The following is a 19,970-nucleotide window of genomic DNA, read 5'->3' on the forward strand; positions in this document are numbered from 1 at the left end:
TCACTGCCCTGGTGTCGTCGACATGGACCCTGGTGCTTATAAGCATTAGAAAAAGCGATTTGAAAGAGAAAAAAACAGCAAAAAAACTCAAGTTGCGCACGCCGCACGAATCCCCTGCGTGTTTGAAATAACACACACTCCGTACAAGTGTTTGGTGTGCACATGTGTGCGATTTGAAACTTGTGCTCTTTTCGTTGATGGGTATTTCCTAATAAAGGTGTTTTGGGTTAGATCGCGAAAGTATAAATGTGCCGTTACCCTCCACCACCCGACAGCCAGAAAGGTTTGGAACTTTAAACAAAACACGCCAATTAGTCACTTCAGCCCACCGGTGTGTTGGAGAGGAAATCCACAAATTCTAAATGTGGATCTACTAACCCAACAATCTTTATTATGAATGTTGGTCGCGAAAGCCTACGTGTTATACTGATCAGTATTTGTCAGTCTTTTACAGATTACAATATAGTTTGTGCAAAACAGTTGCTGCGAATGTGGTGGCATTGCGGGTGTGTGCACCGAGTGTGTGTGCCATGTGTGCTGTGTGAACGTGTCAAGGGAATGTGTGCTGTGCCAATGTTGGCTACGTACGGTGCGAAATAAGTTCAACATTCAGTACATACATACGACGATGTGTTAACCATCCGTGTGCTATGGGAATGGAATTCTGAGCGTGTGGTCCGTGTAATTGTCTATTTTACAAAAAAATAAATTTATATCGCTTCTATATGTAATCGCATCTCCATACGCTTCACACGAAAGGAAGCATTTGTTATTATAGACATGTAAACTGTTAGGTCTTGACTTGCACAAGGGCACACAGTCTCAACTTCACGAGATTCCAATGGATGAGAATGCCAGTCCTCCAGAGCGGAAGCCGGGAAGGAGCGACCTATGAATACTGTATTTTGAATTGAAACAATGTTGACTTAAAACTTTCGTGACTGCAGGAATTCATATTCTTGGTTCTTTCGGTAAAGTCACGTAGATAGAAAATAAAATACAATTTTAATGAAAGCAAAAAACCCACGTTTCTATCGCAACACAAGCGGTCTTCATCAGGCGTGACTTTACCGAAAGAACCAAGAATTTAAAACAATGTGGGTTTCTCCGCGAATAGATTTGTACAAGGACATCTACTAAATACGCAGTGCCCCCCCCTCCACTCCTTGTCAAACGCGACGTACGATTACGCCGCAGATATGACAAGAGACGGCGTGGGAACAATCGCAGGGTGTGCGCGCGCGACGACTTAACCAATATTGGTAAATGTCTAACAAGGCTAACCTTGGGGGGGGGGGGGGCTACGACGACTGGAGTTTGGTAAACTCTGCGAGAGACGTTCACTGCTGAGCTCATGGAAAGTGAACTCCTACGCAGGTGCTATTCTCAACTCGGAGCAAGATGCATACTTGCCGGGGGACTGGACCCACACAGACATAAGGAAATGCGTCGATGGTGCAACGTTCTGATATTTTCTCCAGAATAAGAGTCCCAGTAAAACATCTTTATTCGATGTATCAAATTATTGAAAGTCAACATTATACACATTTGCTGATATAAACAATGATAACAAATTATACATTAGATCCTGGTGCTGTAAAATGTTTGACTGTACATATGATTTTCATGTGCGGTCAGTGAAAGTGCATTTTTTTTACAAGTATTTATAATGGACAGACATCACACACGAGTCACACTCCAGGCTACTACTTTGCATTGGTAGGATCACGTTTCTTCCCATTGTAAGCACATGGAACACTCCACATTACACACCCACCACCTGTGCCGTTACACACATTCTTTCCAGATAAACCTTAAAATCAATTGGACAAGACCCCAAAAGCATTTCACAACAGGCTTGTTGGCTTAAACAAAACAGGCATAACCGCACTCACCAAAATTCGTAGCATATGGCTGATCGGATTTAAGAATTTTTTTTGGAAAGATTTTAATCTCACGCTATGAGCCAGCCTGTGACCCATTTACCTAGAATGTGCCCTATCACTCGGCAAAACTTTGGAAGCCAAGCAGGGTTTAAAGCTTGGACTGTGTTTGCCGATCGTTACGCACCAAGCGAGTTGTACGTGACCGAGGCGCTACGCTGTCAGCGGGGGACAGTGAAGAAGAATTCATTATTGTCCTGTACTTGCTCCCATGTCTATGCTCCCGTTCTTCACCAACCTGCTCTGACCTTACACGGTGTGGGGAGGTCCTCATCCAGTAGTGGACTGACAAAAAGGGCTGTACATTTGCATTTTGTCATGTATGCCCAACGTAATGTATGCCCAGCGTGAATGACTGAACTGTTCCCTTCTGCACATGGGAAAAACAAACTTCGACCAAAGACGGCGCATTAATAAAGAAACGGGTACACCATCAAGGCAACTGTAGGCTGTGTGTGCCACGGTTAATGTTCTGCATAATATAAGGCATAGTTAATTTATATTCAGGTTAAGCACATTTGTTGCGGGTGCATTTATGTGTGTGCCGAGTGGTGTTAACGAAGGCATCCAGTCAAGAGCGTACAGCATTTGAATCCCCCTAGAATACAGCTGCATGTGAACGTAACGTGGACTTCAGTCACTGAAGGAGCCCCCGCTCTCAGAATCGCTGCTTCCTTCGCCCGAGTCTGACTCCGCCTTTTGGGAAACCCCAGAGTCGGGCACAGGAGCATCGGGGGTGCTGGTGACAGACAGACAGACACACACGCACAGTGAGTTTGCTTTGCTGCATCACCAAACAAAACACAGTAGAGATGCCGAGTTTGACAATTCTAAAAATATTTCTGAACTTACTTTAAGAGCTCTGGGTCCAGATCATCAGCGATCATCTTGTTCCTGATCGCCAAAACAGGAACACCCTAAACGAACAAAGAGAATGCACACATATCCTGAAGATTCTTATAATGATGTGTTTGAAGGATAACTTGTCAATTAGCAGTTTGTACGAGGGGTGTCCCAAAGTAACGTCACCTAAATTTCTTCCGCAATTGCTTTAAAAACAACCGATAAGAAAACTTTAGATCTTAATTCATGGCAATGTCATAAACATTTGGCAAATTTTTTTATAGTCTCCATTCCATCTCAAGCACTTGGGGTAACATGCAAATCAGGAAGTCAGTATTCCATCGTGACACTACGATTCATCAGCATCACGTAACCATTTGTTATGAGCAGACCTGGGGCCCAATTACAATTGCAACTGCATCATTCGTAATCAAATGCAATCACAATATTATTATAACTGACACTGCAGCTAACAATGTTGCTGCTATTATAATGAGCCCCTGTCTCCCCCCCCCACCACCATGGTGACCAGCGTTCGTTTAAAAGCTCGCCCAAGTAGGCCACTCGTCAATGTGCTCACGCCAACACAATGAGCCCCACGACAAAAGATCAAGGTGGCCAATGAATTCAACTCAGTTTTTTTATTTATCGCCCGATATTCTCTCAGCTGTGATGAATTCAATCACTGCTCCATGCTTCATACACTGGAACATACGTGTAGCATCGGGGAATGCCAGCCATATCCAAATGGAGGTCCCTTGATATCGCACTTGTTTTGAAAGAACGCCGTGTCCTTCGCTTGAAGTTCGTTTTTACCCCATGCACAAAAAGGAACGCTTCAAACTAAGCACTCAATAGGTTCATGCAATTTACTTTGCCCTGTTGGTGGAGTTTAGGGAATCTCATATAGAGGTGTCATAATAATTAAAAAATTATGCACAAAGATTTAAATGGAAGCAATAAAATGTTAATGAAAAAACAAATGGGAAGCATTAATTTGGGAAATCTCCTGTAGACAGCATCATTACCCCAACAGCTTGACCCCGGCGACCTTCCTCTCACTTGGATTACATTAGTGGAGAAGCATGGAGTGGTGCATGCATGGAACAATGTTGAGACAGAAAGAGCAATCTCAACACAGCTCAGAGACATCATATTGAGTGTGACGTAAAGTACGTTGGCTTGGGCAGGATACGTCGCTAGACGGGACGACGGACAGTGGTTACGACTAACGATGAAGTGGCAGCCAAGGGAGAAAAGGCACCCAAAAGCACGTATACTGCGGAGATGGAGTCAGGGAAGCAGCTCGTGCGCAGGTACTAAATTAATGATTACATCGCCAGAGCATTGGAGATGGCAACAGCTTGAAGAAACCTGCATCTAGCAGTCGTTGGCTACGTACTATGCGAAAGAAGTTCAACATACATACATTGTGATGATGTTGATGTATTTCTTTGGCACTCACCACTTGAACCATCTTAAGGTAGCGGGCATAGCGCGGGTCCTTGGCCACAGTGAGAACGTTGGATGGAGGAGCCTCTGGCAGAGCAGCAGGCGGCTCCACCACTTCAGTCCGTGGTTGCTGAAAACAAAGATAGCCACACACGCCACATGTGAAACAGCCACTCACGAAATTCACCAGTCTTGCCCGTTCTCACTACGTACACCTCTAAACAGTATCTACCAAATGTAAAAATGTATTTAACGCCACGTAGATACGATCAAATAATTTACAGCCCTTTGTCAAACCGACTGTTGGATGAAGGCCTCTATACACTCTCGGTCACTGGGTTTGTTTGACTACACTTCAACACATTGGTGAGTGTGAGCTGGTGATGGGGGAACCAGGAGTGGTCCAGATATCAATCACAGGCCACTTATATTAACCGTGCCTGCGAATAGAACTTAAGTTTGCTGGGTTCACAGTGCAGCAAGCAAAGCACAGCACCGCCTTGTCACTCGTCTATGGTAGTTAAAATAGGCACTTTCAAATTCTGTTCTTGAATATGTAAATATTTTTAGGCGCTAAATGCCAATGTTTGCTCTCCACAAGAGGACTTCAGGAGAGAGTTTGTGTAGTTTTGCTATTTCTCCTTAAAAGGAGCGCAGACTACAGTGGTTCACTCTATGGTCCGTAGTTTGGGTTGCATGGCCACCGTCACTTTGTGGCTCGTGTCTTTAGTTAGCCATTTGTGAAGGAGATGTGCGCATCAGCCTGTTGATGTTCTGATGCGGTTGATGGTTAAACCGGTGCCTTTGAGGAGGAACGTCAAAGCCAGGAGGTGCAATGTTTGAGTTTAAAAGGAGTCATTCATTCTGGATGTCCGCATTGTCCCACTGGGTTCGTTAACGTTCTTCCGGATCCGAGTAAGATTCTAGGATGGTGACAGCAGCAAGATCCCAAAGGAGGGATCGGAATTTGAGGCATTGGCGAGGTACATTGTGGAGGTCTTGGTTGATGAGTAGGTTGTCGTTGGCAAGAAAACACGTAAACTCCCTTGCAGTTTGCATTTCTCTGCAAATATTTGGTGGTGGAATGTTTGGCAGAACAGGGAGCCAGGGGATTGGTGATGGTTTCAGTGTTTTGGTTCTGATTTGCATTCAATTTTTAATTGTGCACCTACCAGCTTCATGTACGAGCTCCCGGTCTAGGCTGGAGCGCAGTACTTTGCCATTGAGCAAATCTATGATAGGGCAGCAGTTCAAGTGAAAACATGGCTATCATTTGAAACGAATGGACTCGCATTTAAATTAACACGTAGGCTTTCGCGACCAATATCCATAATACAGGTTTTTTTGGGTTAGATCACGTAAATATATATTTACGCGAGGGGGACTTCTCCACAAATCTGGCTGTCGACTTATGAAGCTAGTTGTAATTACTGGCGAAACGTCGTACTCAGATTGTAAATGTCTTGGCTTGGCTCTCCAACACACCGGTGTTGCTGTACTCGTAATGAATTGGCATGTTCTGTTAACGTGACAAACCTTACTAATTAGCCGTGTCGGGTGATGGCGGGTTTAACGACACATTTATATATTTACGCGATCTCACCCAAAAAACCCTTATTATGGATTTAAATTAATGTCCATAAATTATTGATATACCAATTTAATGTATAATACCTTAACATTTCCAAATAGGAACTAAAACCATTCATACAAATTATTCATGGCTTCAGAGATTGACCATGACCACTTACGTGAGCAATAAAACTGATCAAACAACAAAAATGTGGAACTCCATTAAAAACGAAAGCATCGCACCTTCATAAAAAGACATCACGGCACATAACATCGCTGGTGAATCAATGTTAGGGTTTGAAAGGGCTGCAAGCTTTTCCAATGCCTTTTTTAAAATTGCGACAAGTCACGCCTGGTCACGCCCAGTCACCAGGAAGGTATTTAAGCACTTCCCTAAAAAAGAAACATAAATGCCAACATCACTTTTCAAAAAAAATACTTGCGTATTACTCAACTGGATTTACACGTAACAACATCGCCCTGTACTGCAAAAACTTGACAAGACCCTCCTGAAAACGAATCTTGAGACTCAGCGAGGCTTACCTAGGTAAGGAAGCATTTCATAATAATCACCTCAGAAACTGCGGGTGCTGCTTGGACTGGCTGGGCTGGAATCGGCAGCTGATTCACGGCGCTGGGCTGCGGTGCTTCTTGAGGTACAGGGTTTGCGACGTTTGATGTCTCCACCTTCACGTCCTCCAGGCCAGGGATGGAAGCGAGCTGAACAATCGCACAAACTCACACTCAGTACTGGTGTGGAAATACAGGTCGCAGTGTGAAATGTGTAAAGACATAGAAATAATATATATATAACTGACAGCCTTTTATCAACCCACTGCTCAATGAGGGCCTTCACACATTATGCGGGTGGAGGGTATTTGACCAGTGCAGGCTGGGGTGCCCAGGACCAATTGCAGGTATCACTCTCCACTGATTTAAGTCATGAGCTTGAACTGAACCCAAGTCACTGGGTCGACAGCACAGTGTGCCAGTCACTATGCCACCACTCCACCATTAACATAATCTTACACTACAAATAGGCCTTACAAATTTTTCTACACTACAGTACTTTCTAAAAGCTTACACAATACATCCAGGAAACATGTTTTTGAGCTATGGTGGACGTTACAGGTGGTTTACAATAATGAACAATTGATGACATCACGTTAATTTAGCGCAATTAAACATATTATTGCCCAGCCGCTCCCTGCAAGCAGATGAAATTATTTTAAATCTTGTGGCCAAAAAGTCATGCACATTTCCACACAAGAGGACCATGTGAAAATTAACACTCCTGAGCAATGGCATACGGCCTAACACTGTTGCCATGAGCTTAAAGTCAATTAAATATACTTTACTTCTTGCGCAATAACAATGAACCAGTGGACAAGGTCAGATGCATCACAAGACTCACTTTAGCTTCCAGGATGTTCAAAGTGGTTTCTATTTGCTGTATACGGAGTGCCAGGTTAGTCAGTTTCTGTAAAAAAAAGAGAAATCATGCATATTTTTATCGGTAAAGAGAACGAAACTTCACGTCTAAAATGTAGGCATTTAACGACACACAGATTCATCAATTAAATCGAATCTTATGCTCACCATTCAATCAACTAATCGCATGCATACTATTGCATATAGGCTGTCAGCGCAAACACAACTAGACAAAAATGAGAAATATAAATGAGACCAATGAAACAAAAATATTGATTCTCGAATAAAATCATTATCCAAGATTGTGACAATTTAATTAATCACTCGCTGAGTGAATCATTGTGTGCATAATAAACTAGGTCCAAAGAGAGGACAAAAAAAAGTGTATAAGTCGGTAACACATTGGGCCAACGTGGGCCAATCATTTGCATGCGATTTGGGGGATGAAGCCAGCCAGTAACAGATGCCGAGAGCAATGCGGACAGATGCTGAACTAGTACAGTCTGTTCCTATAACGTGTAAGTTGCGTTCTTGACAAACACCGCGTTATGGGAAAATGTCGTTATAATAAATGTAGGGTGAAACACAGTCCGCGATAAAACACGTGAGATGCGTATGCAGGCTGAACAAGGGCCGAGGTCCGAATGTAGCATCCAGCAGCATCCCGCCTTGTGCGATGCTACGCCGTGGCAGCCGTTACAACCTGTTAATTTCTGGTCGCTCAATCGCGTTATATCCGATTCGCATCCGCGTTATAAAACAAAAAACGTGTTCCCCAATACATTAATCGCGCTATATCCAATTCGCGTGTGGGGAACACAACGCGCAGCGTTATAGGAGGCGAATGCGGGGGTGCCGTTGACGCTGCCGTACCTCCTCGCAGACGCACGAAAACCTGTTCAGGAAGTGCGTGGTGTGCACGATGAAGTGGTTGAGGAACGCCAGCGTCCGCTTCTGGTTGATGGCCCCAACCTGAGGAGTCGTCGCCGACGCAAACGTTAAGGGACACACGTTGGCAATTATTATACTGATAATTGTTTTTTTACCCTTTTATCTGGCAACAAAATTGACACCTTTTTTACAAGGAGTCATGTTTGCATAGACCACAATACCTGCAGTCATAATGCAAACAAAAAACATAACTCTGATAATGTATGCACTGTCCTTGAAGTTGATTGGTCCACACCCGAGTGCGCCTTTTGGCATCATCTGGTCCAACACCATGTGAGACTAGGCTCTAGGGAAAGCTGTCTCGGGTGTGGACCAATCAACTTCAAGGACAGTGCATACATCATCTGAGTTATGCTTTTTGTTTGCATTATGACTGCAGGTATTGTGGTCAATGCAAACATGACTCCTTGTAAAAAAAGTGTCAGTTTGTTGCCAGATAAAACGGTAAAAACCCAATTATCATATTTTTTACTGGCAAATGAGATTCCAATGGTGTAAATGATTATACTCTTTGGTTCTTTCGGTAAAGTGACATAGGTGAAAATAATAAAAAAATATTTAGTTGTTTTCACTTTTTTATTTTATTATTTTCACCTACGTGACTTTACCGGAAGAACCAAAGAGTATGGATCCTTGCAGTCACGAAAACTTCAAATCTAGAATTCGGTGGCAATGATTGTCGACAGCACTGGCCCCACCTCTCACGTGACTCCCTCGAGTGGCAGGGCTGGTGGAAAAGTGCTGCCCCCTACTGCATCCATTACATCACCACGTGACAATCAACCGGAGACAATTGAGTTTATTTTGCGACAGATTCGGACGACTGGAGTTACGTAACGGCAGATGTGTATACTTTATTTGCTAGTCTTTTGGGTTACTAAGACATGGGGTGTCCACTTTTTTTTCTATGTTTACATGTACAAGCATACCCCGGATTACGACGGGGATGCGTTCCTGAAAACCAGAACGTACAGTGACATCGACAGTACTTAAATCGAAGCAAAGAGAGGGGAAGGTGGATCGTAACGTGGTATAGTATCTACTAGTAAGCTGTAAATCAAAATCTACTAGTAAGTACTTTAGATGGGATGGCGATTCGTAACGTGGTACAGTACCTACACAAGAGGATGCAGGCTTGATAACCCATTGCGCGTCTATACTGTACAACCATTGGTGTGGAAAGTGGACATTATTGATACATTAACATATATAACCTCGTCTCTTAATGCTAGATGTATTATTTGTTTATCATAAAAAATGTCCACAAGTGTAGAATAGTCGCCAGAAATACATCAGTGGCGAGTTGTTACTGTACAGAGTGGTCTAGATGTATTGTGACCCACAATGAATTGACCCCTAACATGTTACCCCTCCATTTACATATTCATTTCTGTTCTAAATTAAACGTTTCTTATAAAATTATATCAAGTTTTAGATCATGCAAATGGTGTGTTGGGGGGGGGGGGTCACAAGACATCTGGACCACCGTGGATACCCCCCCCCCAGCATCCCGCACACAACCAGCGTGGTGAAGTATGGTGACACCAGCGTGGTGAAGTATGGTGACACCAGCGTGGTGAAGTATGGTGACACCAGCGTGGTGAAGTATGGTCACACCAGTGTGGTGAAGTATGGTCACACCAGCGTGGTGAAGTATAGTGACACCAGCGTGGTGCAGTATGGTCACACAAGCGTGGTGAAGTATGGTGACACCAGCGTGGTGAAGAATGGTCACACCAGCGTGGTGAAGTATGGTGACACCAGCGTGGTGAAGTATGGTGACACCAGCGTGGTGAAGTATGGTGACACCAGCGTGGTGAAGTATGGTGACACCAGCGTGGTGAAGTATGGTCACACCAACCCACATGACCATCCAGAAGTGGCTAGATCACGGCTGACGACGCAAGCTCGGCCACATCTCGACAACCAAAATAACCAAGGGCCATCATTTGTTGTTGTTGTTCGAATTCGTGGCAAATAAAACTCCTCGCTAATAAATAAAATTGCTTTATCCCACAAGAGCCGCGACGCTTGCTGTGTGAGCGCTCGAGATGAAGGTTTTTGCTTCCCCCCCCCCCTTCTTAAACAAAACGTGAAAAGTCCTTCCCTGATGGGGAGGTTTGCTGTGGGTGGTGGGGGGCCCCTTCGATAGACAACGCCGCTGAAGGGGGCCCGAAGGGGGGCCGTAGGGGGCCCGTAGGGGGGCCGAAGGGGGCCGTAGGGGGCCCGTAGGGGGCCCGTAGGGGGCCCGTAGGGGGCCGCCCTCGCCGTTCACAACAACGAGACCCGAGGCCGCCGGCGCAGTTCTGAATGGTGGCGAGGCAAGAAGAGAAACACAAAACTCCTCCTCCTCCTCCTCACCTTCGTCAAGTCCGTCCCAGTGCCGACTATGGGGAGTCCGTCCGCGTCCATGTCGAGAAACCCGCAGAGTCCCGGCAAATTCCGGCTTCACCACCAACAACAACACCACCACCACCACCAAACCAACGCCACCACCACCAAACCAACACCAAACCAACGCCACCACCACCAAACCAACACTACCACCACCAAACCAACGCCACCACCACCAAACCACCACCACCAAACCAACACCAAACCAACGCCACCACCACCAAACCAACACTACCACCAACACCACCAAACCAACACCACCACCAAAACCACCACCAACAACACCACCACTAACACCACCAACAACACCACCACCAACACTACCAACAACACCACCAAACCACCACGATCTTCGCTATGTGCGGGGGGAAGATGCGTGAAAAGAGAGATGCACTCACGCGCCTTTGCAAAACGTAGTGTGGATAAGCGCCGCGCGTCACGAGGTCTCCCCCCACATCCCCCACATCGCCCCGCCCCCCCACATCCCCCACATCGCCCCGCCCCCCACCCCGCCCCCCACATCGCCCCCCCCCACATCGCCCCGCCCCCCACATCGCCCCGCCCCCCCACATCGCCCCCCCTCACATCGCCCCGCCCCCCACATCGCCCCGCCCCCGCATCGCCCTCCACATCGCCCCGCCCCCCCCCACATCACCCCCCCCCCACATCGCTCCGCCCCACATCGCCCCGCACCCCACATCGCCCCGCCCCCCACATCGCCCCGCCCCATCGCCCCGCCCCCCCTACATCGCCCCCCCCCATCGCCCCCCCCCATCGCCCCCCACATCGCCCCGCCCCCCCCACATCGCCCCCCCTCACATCGCCCCGCCCCCCACATCGCCCCGCCCCCCCACATCACCCCCCCCCCCACATCGCTCCGCCCCACATCGCCCCGCACCCACATCGCCCCGCCCCCCCCCACATCACCCCCCCCACATCGCCCCGCCCCCCACATCGCCCCGCACCCCACATCGCCCCCCCCCACACATCGCCCCGCCCCCACATCGCCCCGCCCTCACATCGCCCCGCCCCCACATCGCCCCCCCCCACACATCGCCCCGCCCCCCACATTGCCCCGCCCACATCGCCCCGCCCCATCGCCCCGCCCCCCCTACATCGCCCCCCCCATCGCCCCCCCCATCGCCCCCCACATCGCCCCGCCTCCCCACATTGCCCCGCCCCCCACATCGCCCCCGTTCAAAGCGCCCGAGCGAGCGCGCCGCCACCCACGTGTGGAGTTGAACGGCGGCGCACGCGTCACGGGCGTTCGACACTCCACGTGGCCTCGATGTGCACCTAGCCTGGCACAAGCACCGTGGTGATGTCACCGCCACTTAGTGGCGAATCGCGGTTGTTGTTGTTGTTACTCCACTCAGCTTACCACTCCGGGTGCCGTGGAATTGCTCACAACATTAAACGTACAAAATGAAGCCATGAATCCATGATTAACACGCAGGCTTTCGCAACCGATATTTTTCGTAATCACGTGTTTTTAGGTTAGGTCTCGTGAATAAATATCAATGTGTCGTAAACCCACCTCCACCCGACACAGGCAATCAGTACGGTTTGTCACGCGAACAATACAGCGCACCGGTTTGTTTGGAGTGTTTGGCATGTTGGAAGTGTAAACCCACACAGCATTTGCAATTTGATTACTATGAAGTTTTGCTGGTGTTTGCAACCAGCTTCATTGTGGAAGTCGCATACCTGTCAACCCATACGGTTTACCCGTATTCTTGTACTGGGACATTGAGTGTCCAGGTCCATACGGCGTACGGCCGTTTCAAATACGGGCACACATTTGTTGGTCTATTTTGTTTGTATTTCTCCCTTGTGATGGGACTTTGTGGGGTGAACGTTGAGATTTATAAGGACACGAGGTGACCAATAAGGTCCTGTATTGGTCTGTAATGAGGTAGGCACGGATACGGGGTTGACAGGTATGAAGTCGCCTGATGAATCTGGTTGTAATAAACCACTGAAACGTCGTTCTGGGTTTGCGACACATTTACGCGATTTCACCCTAAAAAAAACGTAATTATGAATTGTAGCCCTGTTGCCTTTTTTATTCTTCACACGCCAAGCAAAAGAAACAATACACGAGGCTCGTGGCCAGGAGCGAGATGGATTTCTGCACAGCAAAGCCGTCGAGGGATGGAAATGACATTGGGAGAGGCCTTCAATCCAGCAGCGGATAGGGAATGGCTGATGATGAATGACATACACAAGCCGGGACCTGTCCGTTCTGTGGACGGGTGATACATTTTCTGAGCTATAATCCTGAATGACACTATTGCATGGGTGCAGTAAAGCCTTGAAAGGCTTCTGTCCTGCACAACCCTGTCACTTGGGATCTCACATACAGTACTGTAATTAAGTTCATATCAACCTATATTCTTGGTTCTTTCGGTAAAGTCACTTAGAAGGAAAATAATAAAAATAAAACAATAAAATTCTCACGACGTTTCGATTGCAACACAAGTATTCATCATCAGGTGTGAAAACCAGAGCAAGAAAATTTGAAAAAAGTGGCGGTTTTATTTTATTACTTCCCTTCTACGTGACTTTACTGAAAGAACCAAGAATATGAATCCTTGCAGTCACGAAAGCTTTAAATCGAAATTCATGTCAACCTGTTTCATTTCACGGCACGCTTTCAGTGCGTCACTCATCAAGCAGTGGATTGCCCATGTCTGACGACGATGATCTGTGCATGATCTGTGCATAAGCACACGCCTCTTTCTCAAGCGATACGCCGCTAGGGGACGGACTTGGCACCGTCATGGAAACACTGAATTTCCACAATCGTGTGTCGCTCTCCCCTTGATTACCGCGTGTTCTCCAGGCCTCGTCGGGGCTCAAGACCGCGTGAGGCTCAGGTTTTATTACCCGGACAGAGGGGGGAGTTATTTGTTGTGTCAGTGCGCGCATCTTTTGTTGAATCGGTTCATTTCAATGTCTTCGTCTATTTGTTTTACATTGATGCACGTGTCTGTTATTTTATTTTTCACTCCTATCGTTTGTTTTATATTGTTCTTGTAACTTGGCGACCCGCCCGTACTGGGTGGACATCTGTGAAAAATAGCTTCATATCTCATCGGATTCCTCCTGTCTAAATACAGATTCCGATACTTCATTGCCTTTGTGTCTGCTGATCAATTCAAAAATGCCGCAAGCACGCAGGTTGCGAAGCACTGATCTAGTTCACCCAATACAGTAATTGGTGAAAGTTACACTGCACCGAGAAGGGACCGTCACATTTGGCTTATTCCACCCTGCGAGTCACTGCTGCCCTCTTCAGGAGGTATAATAAGCATGCACGACTGTGAAATGCAGTTAAGGCGAGTTTGCGTTTTGACCTTGGTAAAAGGTTGAACAGATCTCACAAATATTATGGGTTCCTGGTTCATTGACGTCAAGAGCTGACTGCCAAATGAAGTTCTTACGTATATATGTACATATACAGCTGCTGGGTGGTCTCCCCAGGCCGTGTAGGTTTTTTGGGGTCAATCATGAATTATCACGCTGATCAGTGCAGGTTTAAGTAGTTTGTGGATGGTGCAACATACAGGGTGTTTAAAAAAGATGGACCCGATAAGAAATCGCTATATCTCTGCAACCACGAACCGCCCATGAATGAAACTCTTACCACTTGACAGGGCGGGGCATAGAGAGGGCGGGGCATAGAGTTTCAAATGGTTACCGCTCGATGTCTCTCCCAGCGCACAAACAGCCCCTAGCCTCAGTCATTCGCAAGACGCACTGTCTCAACGTTGGATAGGTCGCACGGGACCCCAAGACTTGGCGCTACACTCTTGGCCTCCAAGATCCCCAGACATCATCACCCTTGCGACGTTTTCTTGTGGGGATACGTCAAAGACCGTGTTGTTTTGTGCCACCATTAGCGACTAATCTGGATGACCTCAAAAACAGAATCACGGCAGCGGTGACTTCAGTGGAAGAAGACACTTTGAGAGGCGTTTGGGACGAATTCAACTATCGTATCGATGTTGTCCGTACAGCCGGTGGAGGGCACATCGAGCATTTAAAATGGCTAGTAAAACTTGATAACTACCGTACTTTTGTTACTTACTGTTTTAAGTTCACTCGTTTCCGGTTAGTTTGTTTTCTTTGTGCACGTTATGATTTTAATGTTAACACTTGATAGTGGAATGTATTACAAATGTAAACTTCGTATTAATATGATGGAATTAAGCTGCGGTAACGACGTTAAATATATGAATGCATGCGGGATATATGGAGGTGCAGGCTATCTGAAATTTGTTTTACACAAAACGCTATTTTTGCGGGTTATATGCATCTGCGGGTTATATGCATCTGCGGGTTATATGCGTATCCGGGCTATATGCAGGAAAATACAGTAAGTAAACTGTTTGAAACTTTTTGTGTAATTGTAACATGTTGCCATCGTGAAATATACTGCTTTGAAATTGGGTCCATCTTTCTTAAACACCCGTTTCATTGTTGGTACCAGAAAATAGACACGATATAGACAATTTGGATTGTTGTAGATATATTAGGTGATCTTATGTGGCTATGGCACTCTCTAAATTTAGAGGCTCAGGCTTTAACTGTCGTAAAGGTATATTATTATGGTTCTATGAGCATCATTAATGGGTGGATGCTAAGAATCCTAAATACGCTTTAGTGACCTTCAGCCAAAACTCTCTTGACCAAACACTCCGTTTCACGACCCTTTCAAGAGGCTTGAGACTCGCTGCGTCTTTCCTGGATAAATGGGAGCATTGCAGTCTGCATGTGTCACTGTCTCAGGGCAAAGCAGTGCCATTTACTACTAGAGATGTTCTGGTAAGCTTTGGTAACTCACACAACTAAAACGAGTTTCATGGACATACACGACAATCCTTTTTGATAGTTTATTTTATTGTAATATCCCCACATATAGCCGTTTGAGCCATTCAATGCACCTACTCTTAATAAAGAAAAAAAACAGCTTTCGAGTGGTTTAATACGCGTTCCATGACACCCCTCAATTATTGTATGAGGAGCATCTCCTTGTGAATAGCTCCATATGTGAAAAACATGGACATTACATTTAAATAATTTTAACAAGCTCTTTTTTTCAAGGGTAGGGACTGCAAGGCTATTGGTCGGGAAAATGGGCATTACAAAGGTGCAAATTTAAACACTTCAACCAGTCTTATGGAAATGTAGAGAGATGGTGCTCCCCCCATGCTCATTTCAGCAGTAAACTATCTCAAACATGTTTCAAATTAAAAGTCAACATTCAGCAGGGCTCTGGAAAGACGAATATATATTTTTTGTACTTTTATATGAGGCTGTAAAATTAAAGCTCCCAGTTGGTCCTCAAAGTACTTTGGCTCTATCAATGTTCAACGGTCTGAAACTTCAAAGATAAACTGCAGCTCTTTCCTACACCCGTGCACAGAGGGGGCCTCGCTGAGCACTTGTCCACAAGCACCACTCAGGAGATTTAAATTCATAGCGTGGGGTGGTGCAAGGCAAAACAAAATAACACAAACAATAAATCTTGTCGCGCTCAGAATAAGAATCCGCTCGTCCCTTGGGTCCCAGCCTCAGCTCTCCATGGGTGCAGAGTCCGAGGATGTTGAAGGAGAGGCATCCACATCTGGCTGGGACACCAACAGCCTCTCCCGGGAACCGAACGCCGTTTGCACTGAAGCGGGGAAATAGAAACGTCGAGTTCATAAATCAACCATAGCTCACAAGAGCATAAATAAACACAAGCTTACGGCCAAAGTCACTGTGAATGCAGCCGACCTCGTCCGATCTAGGAACCGAAGCTGAGTTGAGCCTGCTTTCTCAAGCGTGGATGCAAAGCCGTTTGGGAATAGCCAGGAGTAGTAGGCTTGGCCTGCGAGGTGGCTATAGGTGGCAGTGCAGCATTTGATGATTGAATATATCTGCGTGGAGCTTCGCGCTAGTTCACTTGTATACACTGGGTTTGCAATAAATAAATGCAATAAAGACTCCTGTTTTCTACCACAAGCCAAACATTCAGTTATGAAAACTGGTCGAATTTTCCTGTTGAAAAAATAAAACAGTCTTCAGATTTACTGAGGGTTTTCCTGGATAATTAAAGAGCATGATGATTGTTGTTTTAAACATAATAATATACATTGGGATCAGCAAAATTAGAAATACATTGTGCAGGTTTGAATGCTTACAGAGGCGTGAACATTCAAACCTTGACTTTATCATGCGGATGTACATATGAGAGGCAGTCTCAACAATGGTTGTGAGATGTTTGAAATGTCAAAGCAAACAGGCTTGTTTTGAAGTTGTGTCCCATCCCTGTGTAGTCTAGTGGCCCTATTCATCAAAGAGTATGGCTATTTATGTTAGGGGCTACTGCTGTCTTCAAAGGGTTCTACTTACTGGTGTCATATAAATACAATGAAAGTAATTTTTGTTAAGGTTAAAACGTTTTTAAAAAATATTCCACCACGATTCATTCCGATTGTCAAACGCAATAAATATGTTTACACTTTCTCATACCCTCTGCTACTAGACTGACGTAGGACACTCAAACCGATGAATTTTTGTTCATTCTACGTGATTAAATTAATCAAAATTTAAGCCCAAAAATCATATTTAATATGATGGCTTTATTGTGCAGTTATTGTTGACCAGCCAAAAAACCATTGACTTGGTCCACTTGAGAACCCGTTTGAAGCAAAGGGTTAGCTGCCCGGACACTTAGCGATGCTAGCTTGGCGCTCTGAGTTCCTTGGCCACCTCTCTGTGAAGCACTTACGCACACAGAGAGAGATGGGGCTATTAGTCGATTAAGGCAATCGACCAATTATCGTAAATCAACTTTCTGTGGTCAATTAATCAGGTCTATTCAAAATAGAGGCCACTCCCACATTCTGCCCCCTACAATCCACACCCAGCTGACACAGCTGACGATGTCATCAAGCCGCGTCCATAACCTCCCATCCAAAACAGAGGTCGGTATTTTTCTCTCCAACCACTTTCGTTTCATCGTACGAGTAAAGCAATATAACCGAACCTCGCTAGAGTAATCTATTAAATTAAATAACCGGAAAGCCCAGTTCGACACGCATACACTCGAGCAAATAAGAAAAAGAGAAATCCATGGGCGTTATGATCCTCCGATAATCACCTGATTTCACGTTCGTGATGTCCCACACACGCAGGCCGTCCTTCTGCCCTCCGAACGCGAATGTGAAGGGGCTGTCGGGGCTGCAGCTGGCACAGTAGATGATGCCCTGGTGGATACGTGCAGACGCTTCGTTAAAAAAGGGCACCGTGGCAGTCATACCTGTCAACCCCTTATCAGTGCCTACCTCATTACAGACCAATTCAGACCTTATTGGTCACCTCGTGACCTTATAAATCTCAACGTTCATCCTACAAAGTCCCATCACAAGGGAGAAATACAAACAAATAGACAAAAAAAATGTTATGCTCTATTTGAAAGGGCTGTACGCCGTATGAACCTGAACACTCAATGTCCCAGTACAAGACTACAGGTAAACCATATGGGTTGACAGGTATGCGACTTAGACAATGAAGCTGGTTGTAATCACCAGCAAAACTTCACAGTGATCAAATTCTAAATGTTGTAGGTTTACTCTCCAACAATCCGGTGTGCTGAAGTAGTAACTAATTGGCACGTTTTGCTCATGTGACAAACCTTACTGATTGCCTATATCGGGTGGAGGTGGGTTTAGGACACACTAACCCAAAAACACGTTATTGCGAATAATATCGGTGGCGAAAGCCTGCGTGCTAATTATGGCTACAATTGTACGTTTATTGCTGTGAGCCATTGGCAGGTACACAGGTAAACCGTATGGGTTGACAAGTGTGGAAATTAACTACCTCGCCTGGTATACAGGAGGTTGTGGGTTCGATCCCGACCCTGACACCTGCTGTATATTTGTAGTACGTATGCTGTCCTCGTAGTCGCATGTATTTTTTTCTCCGGGTCCTCCAGTTTAGCCTCCACATTTAGAAACATGCGCTTAAGAGTATTTGGCTGCTATACATTTCCACGTGATGAGCCACTTCGTTGAGCTATCATTTGTGGCCAGGTCGCTGCTGAAAAAGAGGCACATATCTGGAAAACCAAAAAACCCCGCGAGATCTTGCACGGTCGTTGCACGCGTCAACGCCAGGCCGTTACCATTTTCATGTCACGGGAGTGCACCAGGCTGGGCTTGTTGGCCAGGATGTCCCACACCTTGACGTGCTTGTCGGCAGAGGAGGTCACCAGGCAGCCCTTCACCTGCGAGCTCAGCACCAGGCCTGCGTTCCAAGGCAAACGTTGTAATTCGTATCGTTACTTCCGCCGTGCCCGTTATGGTAAAAATAAATAAATAGCAATGTGAGACCACAACGAGAAAAGAATGGCTTTTGAGAAAAGTAAAAAAAATACAATTAAACTACAACTTGTATTTATTTAGCGTGTAAGCGCGGCCGCATCTCACGACGCTTGTACAAAAACAGTGGGAATATTTATTTCGGAGTGAACCGCCAAGGAAAATACGAATGTTGCCCAGAGTGTTGTTGTTTTTATAACAGCAGAGAATGCCTCAGAATGGCTTCCACAGAGCAAGTAAACCATTAGTTAATTGGTGCAGCAATAATAAAAAAATCAAGGACTCATTCTCCCACCTTGGCTCTACACAAAAAACCCACCTCAAGACAATAAACAATTAAAAGCAAACATCAAATATATAGGCACGTGAAGTCCTCATTAGATGTAACTGCCCGCCTAGGGAAATCTAGAGAGCTCAATAATAGCCAGCAATGATAAATTACGGCGCGTGCGTGCGCGTCAAGACGCCCGTGGCCATGGCGGTGTCTGCATGCGCGTACGTCCGTGTGTTCATCACCCGTAACTGCCTCCTCGTGCGCCTGCAGGGTGAAGACTGGGCTTGTCCGATCGCGCGTCCAGGCAGTACACGAAGCCGTCGTCTGTGCTGGCCTGCATCACACACATCATCACTATCGTTGTCATCGCCGCTGCCATTATTGTAGCAGCGCCATTCGTCACTGCCATTAAGCGCGGGAGCGGCAAAACAAAATGTTCCAGTCAAGGCTCGAGTCACGTCTCGTACCTCTTTTCCACTGGACAACCAAGTCACGCAGGACCAGTGCCGAGGCGGCCCGGCGCGGCTAAAGACGCCCCAGATTGTTTTTCCACTGCAGAACCCGAGCCATGCTGGCTAACGTCACATGCGATGATTCAAATTATTGTCCCTGGACCTGCTTGGGTCCGAGCCAGATTCAGATGTCTTGAAAGGCCAGAACTTCACGGTTTTGTTGCGGCTCAGCTTTGCAAGCAGCCAGCGGAGGACCACCCGTACTGTGAGGCCCCCACACTGG

At 46.2% G+C, this 19,970-nt stretch overlaps 2 protein-coding genes across 3 annotated transcripts in view; both read right to left on the reverse strand.

The window, feature by feature from the left end:
- Positions 1 to 1,469: 1,469 nt before the first annotated feature.
- WASHC3 (WASH complex subunit 3) lies at positions 1,470 to 10,993 on the reverse strand. 2 transcript variants are annotated; one of them, XM_061564364.1, is made up of 8 exons: positions 10,735 to 10,993; positions 10,554 to 10,663; positions 8,115 to 8,213; positions 7,225 to 7,290; positions 6,384 to 6,530; positions 4,252 to 4,368; positions 2,796 to 2,860; positions 1,470 to 2,682 (listed from the first exon to the last, which is right to left on the reverse strand). In XM_061564364.1, exons 2-8 carry the CDS (start codon positions 10,602 to 10,604, stop codon positions 2,577 to 2,579), a joined length of 651 nt encoding a protein of 216 aa, XP_061420348.1. In that variant the 5' UTR covers positions 10,605 to 10,663; positions 10,735 to 10,993; the 3' UTR covers positions 1,470 to 2,576. The 2 variants fall into 2 exon arrangements, with proteins under 2 accessions (XP_061420348.1, XP_061420347.1); XM_061564363.1 differs by lacking the exon at positions 10,735 to 10,993 and having other exon boundaries at positions 10,554 to 10,727.
- Positions 10,994 to 15,470: 4,477 nt separating this feature from the next.
- Positions 15,471 to 19,970, reverse strand: part of PWP1 (PWP1 homolog, endonuclein) — a 42,275-nt gene continuing 37,775 nt past the window's right edge. Inside the window, 5 exon segments of the mRNA XM_061564352.1 lie at positions 15,471 to 16,266; positions 17,740 to 17,845; positions 18,766 to 18,887; positions 19,478 to 19,517; positions 19,519 to 19,569. Coding sequence (XP_061420336.1) covers positions 16,166 to 16,266; positions 17,740 to 17,845; positions 18,766 to 18,887; positions 19,478 to 19,517; positions 19,519 to 19,569 — 420 coding nt within the window. The 3' untranslated portion in view covers positions 15,471 to 16,165.

Source organism: Lethenteron reissneri, chromosome 33, assembly GCF_015708825.2.
Source record: "Lethenteron reissneri isolate LAM-NWPU_2019-01 chromosome 33, ASM1570882v1, whole genome shotgun sequence".
NCBI lineage: Eukaryota > Metazoa > Chordata > Hyperoartia > Petromyzontiformes > Petromyzontidae > Lethenteron > Lethenteron reissneri.

Bases quoted from the DNA above. Each gene is read 5' to 3' on its own strand.
- WASHC3 (XM_061564364.1), bottom strand. From the start codon at position 10,604: ATGGACGCGGACGGACTCCCCATAGTCGGCACTGGGACGGACTTGACG. The intron at 7,291-8,114 runs GTACGGCAGCGT...TTTTTTTTACAG, and splicing joins TTTCGTGCGTCTGCGAGGAG to AAACTGACTAACCTGGCACT. The intron at 2,861-4,251 runs GTGAGTGCCAAA...TTGTTCGTTTAG, and splicing joins ACCTTAAGATGGTTCAAGTG to GGTGTTCCTGTTTTGGCGAT.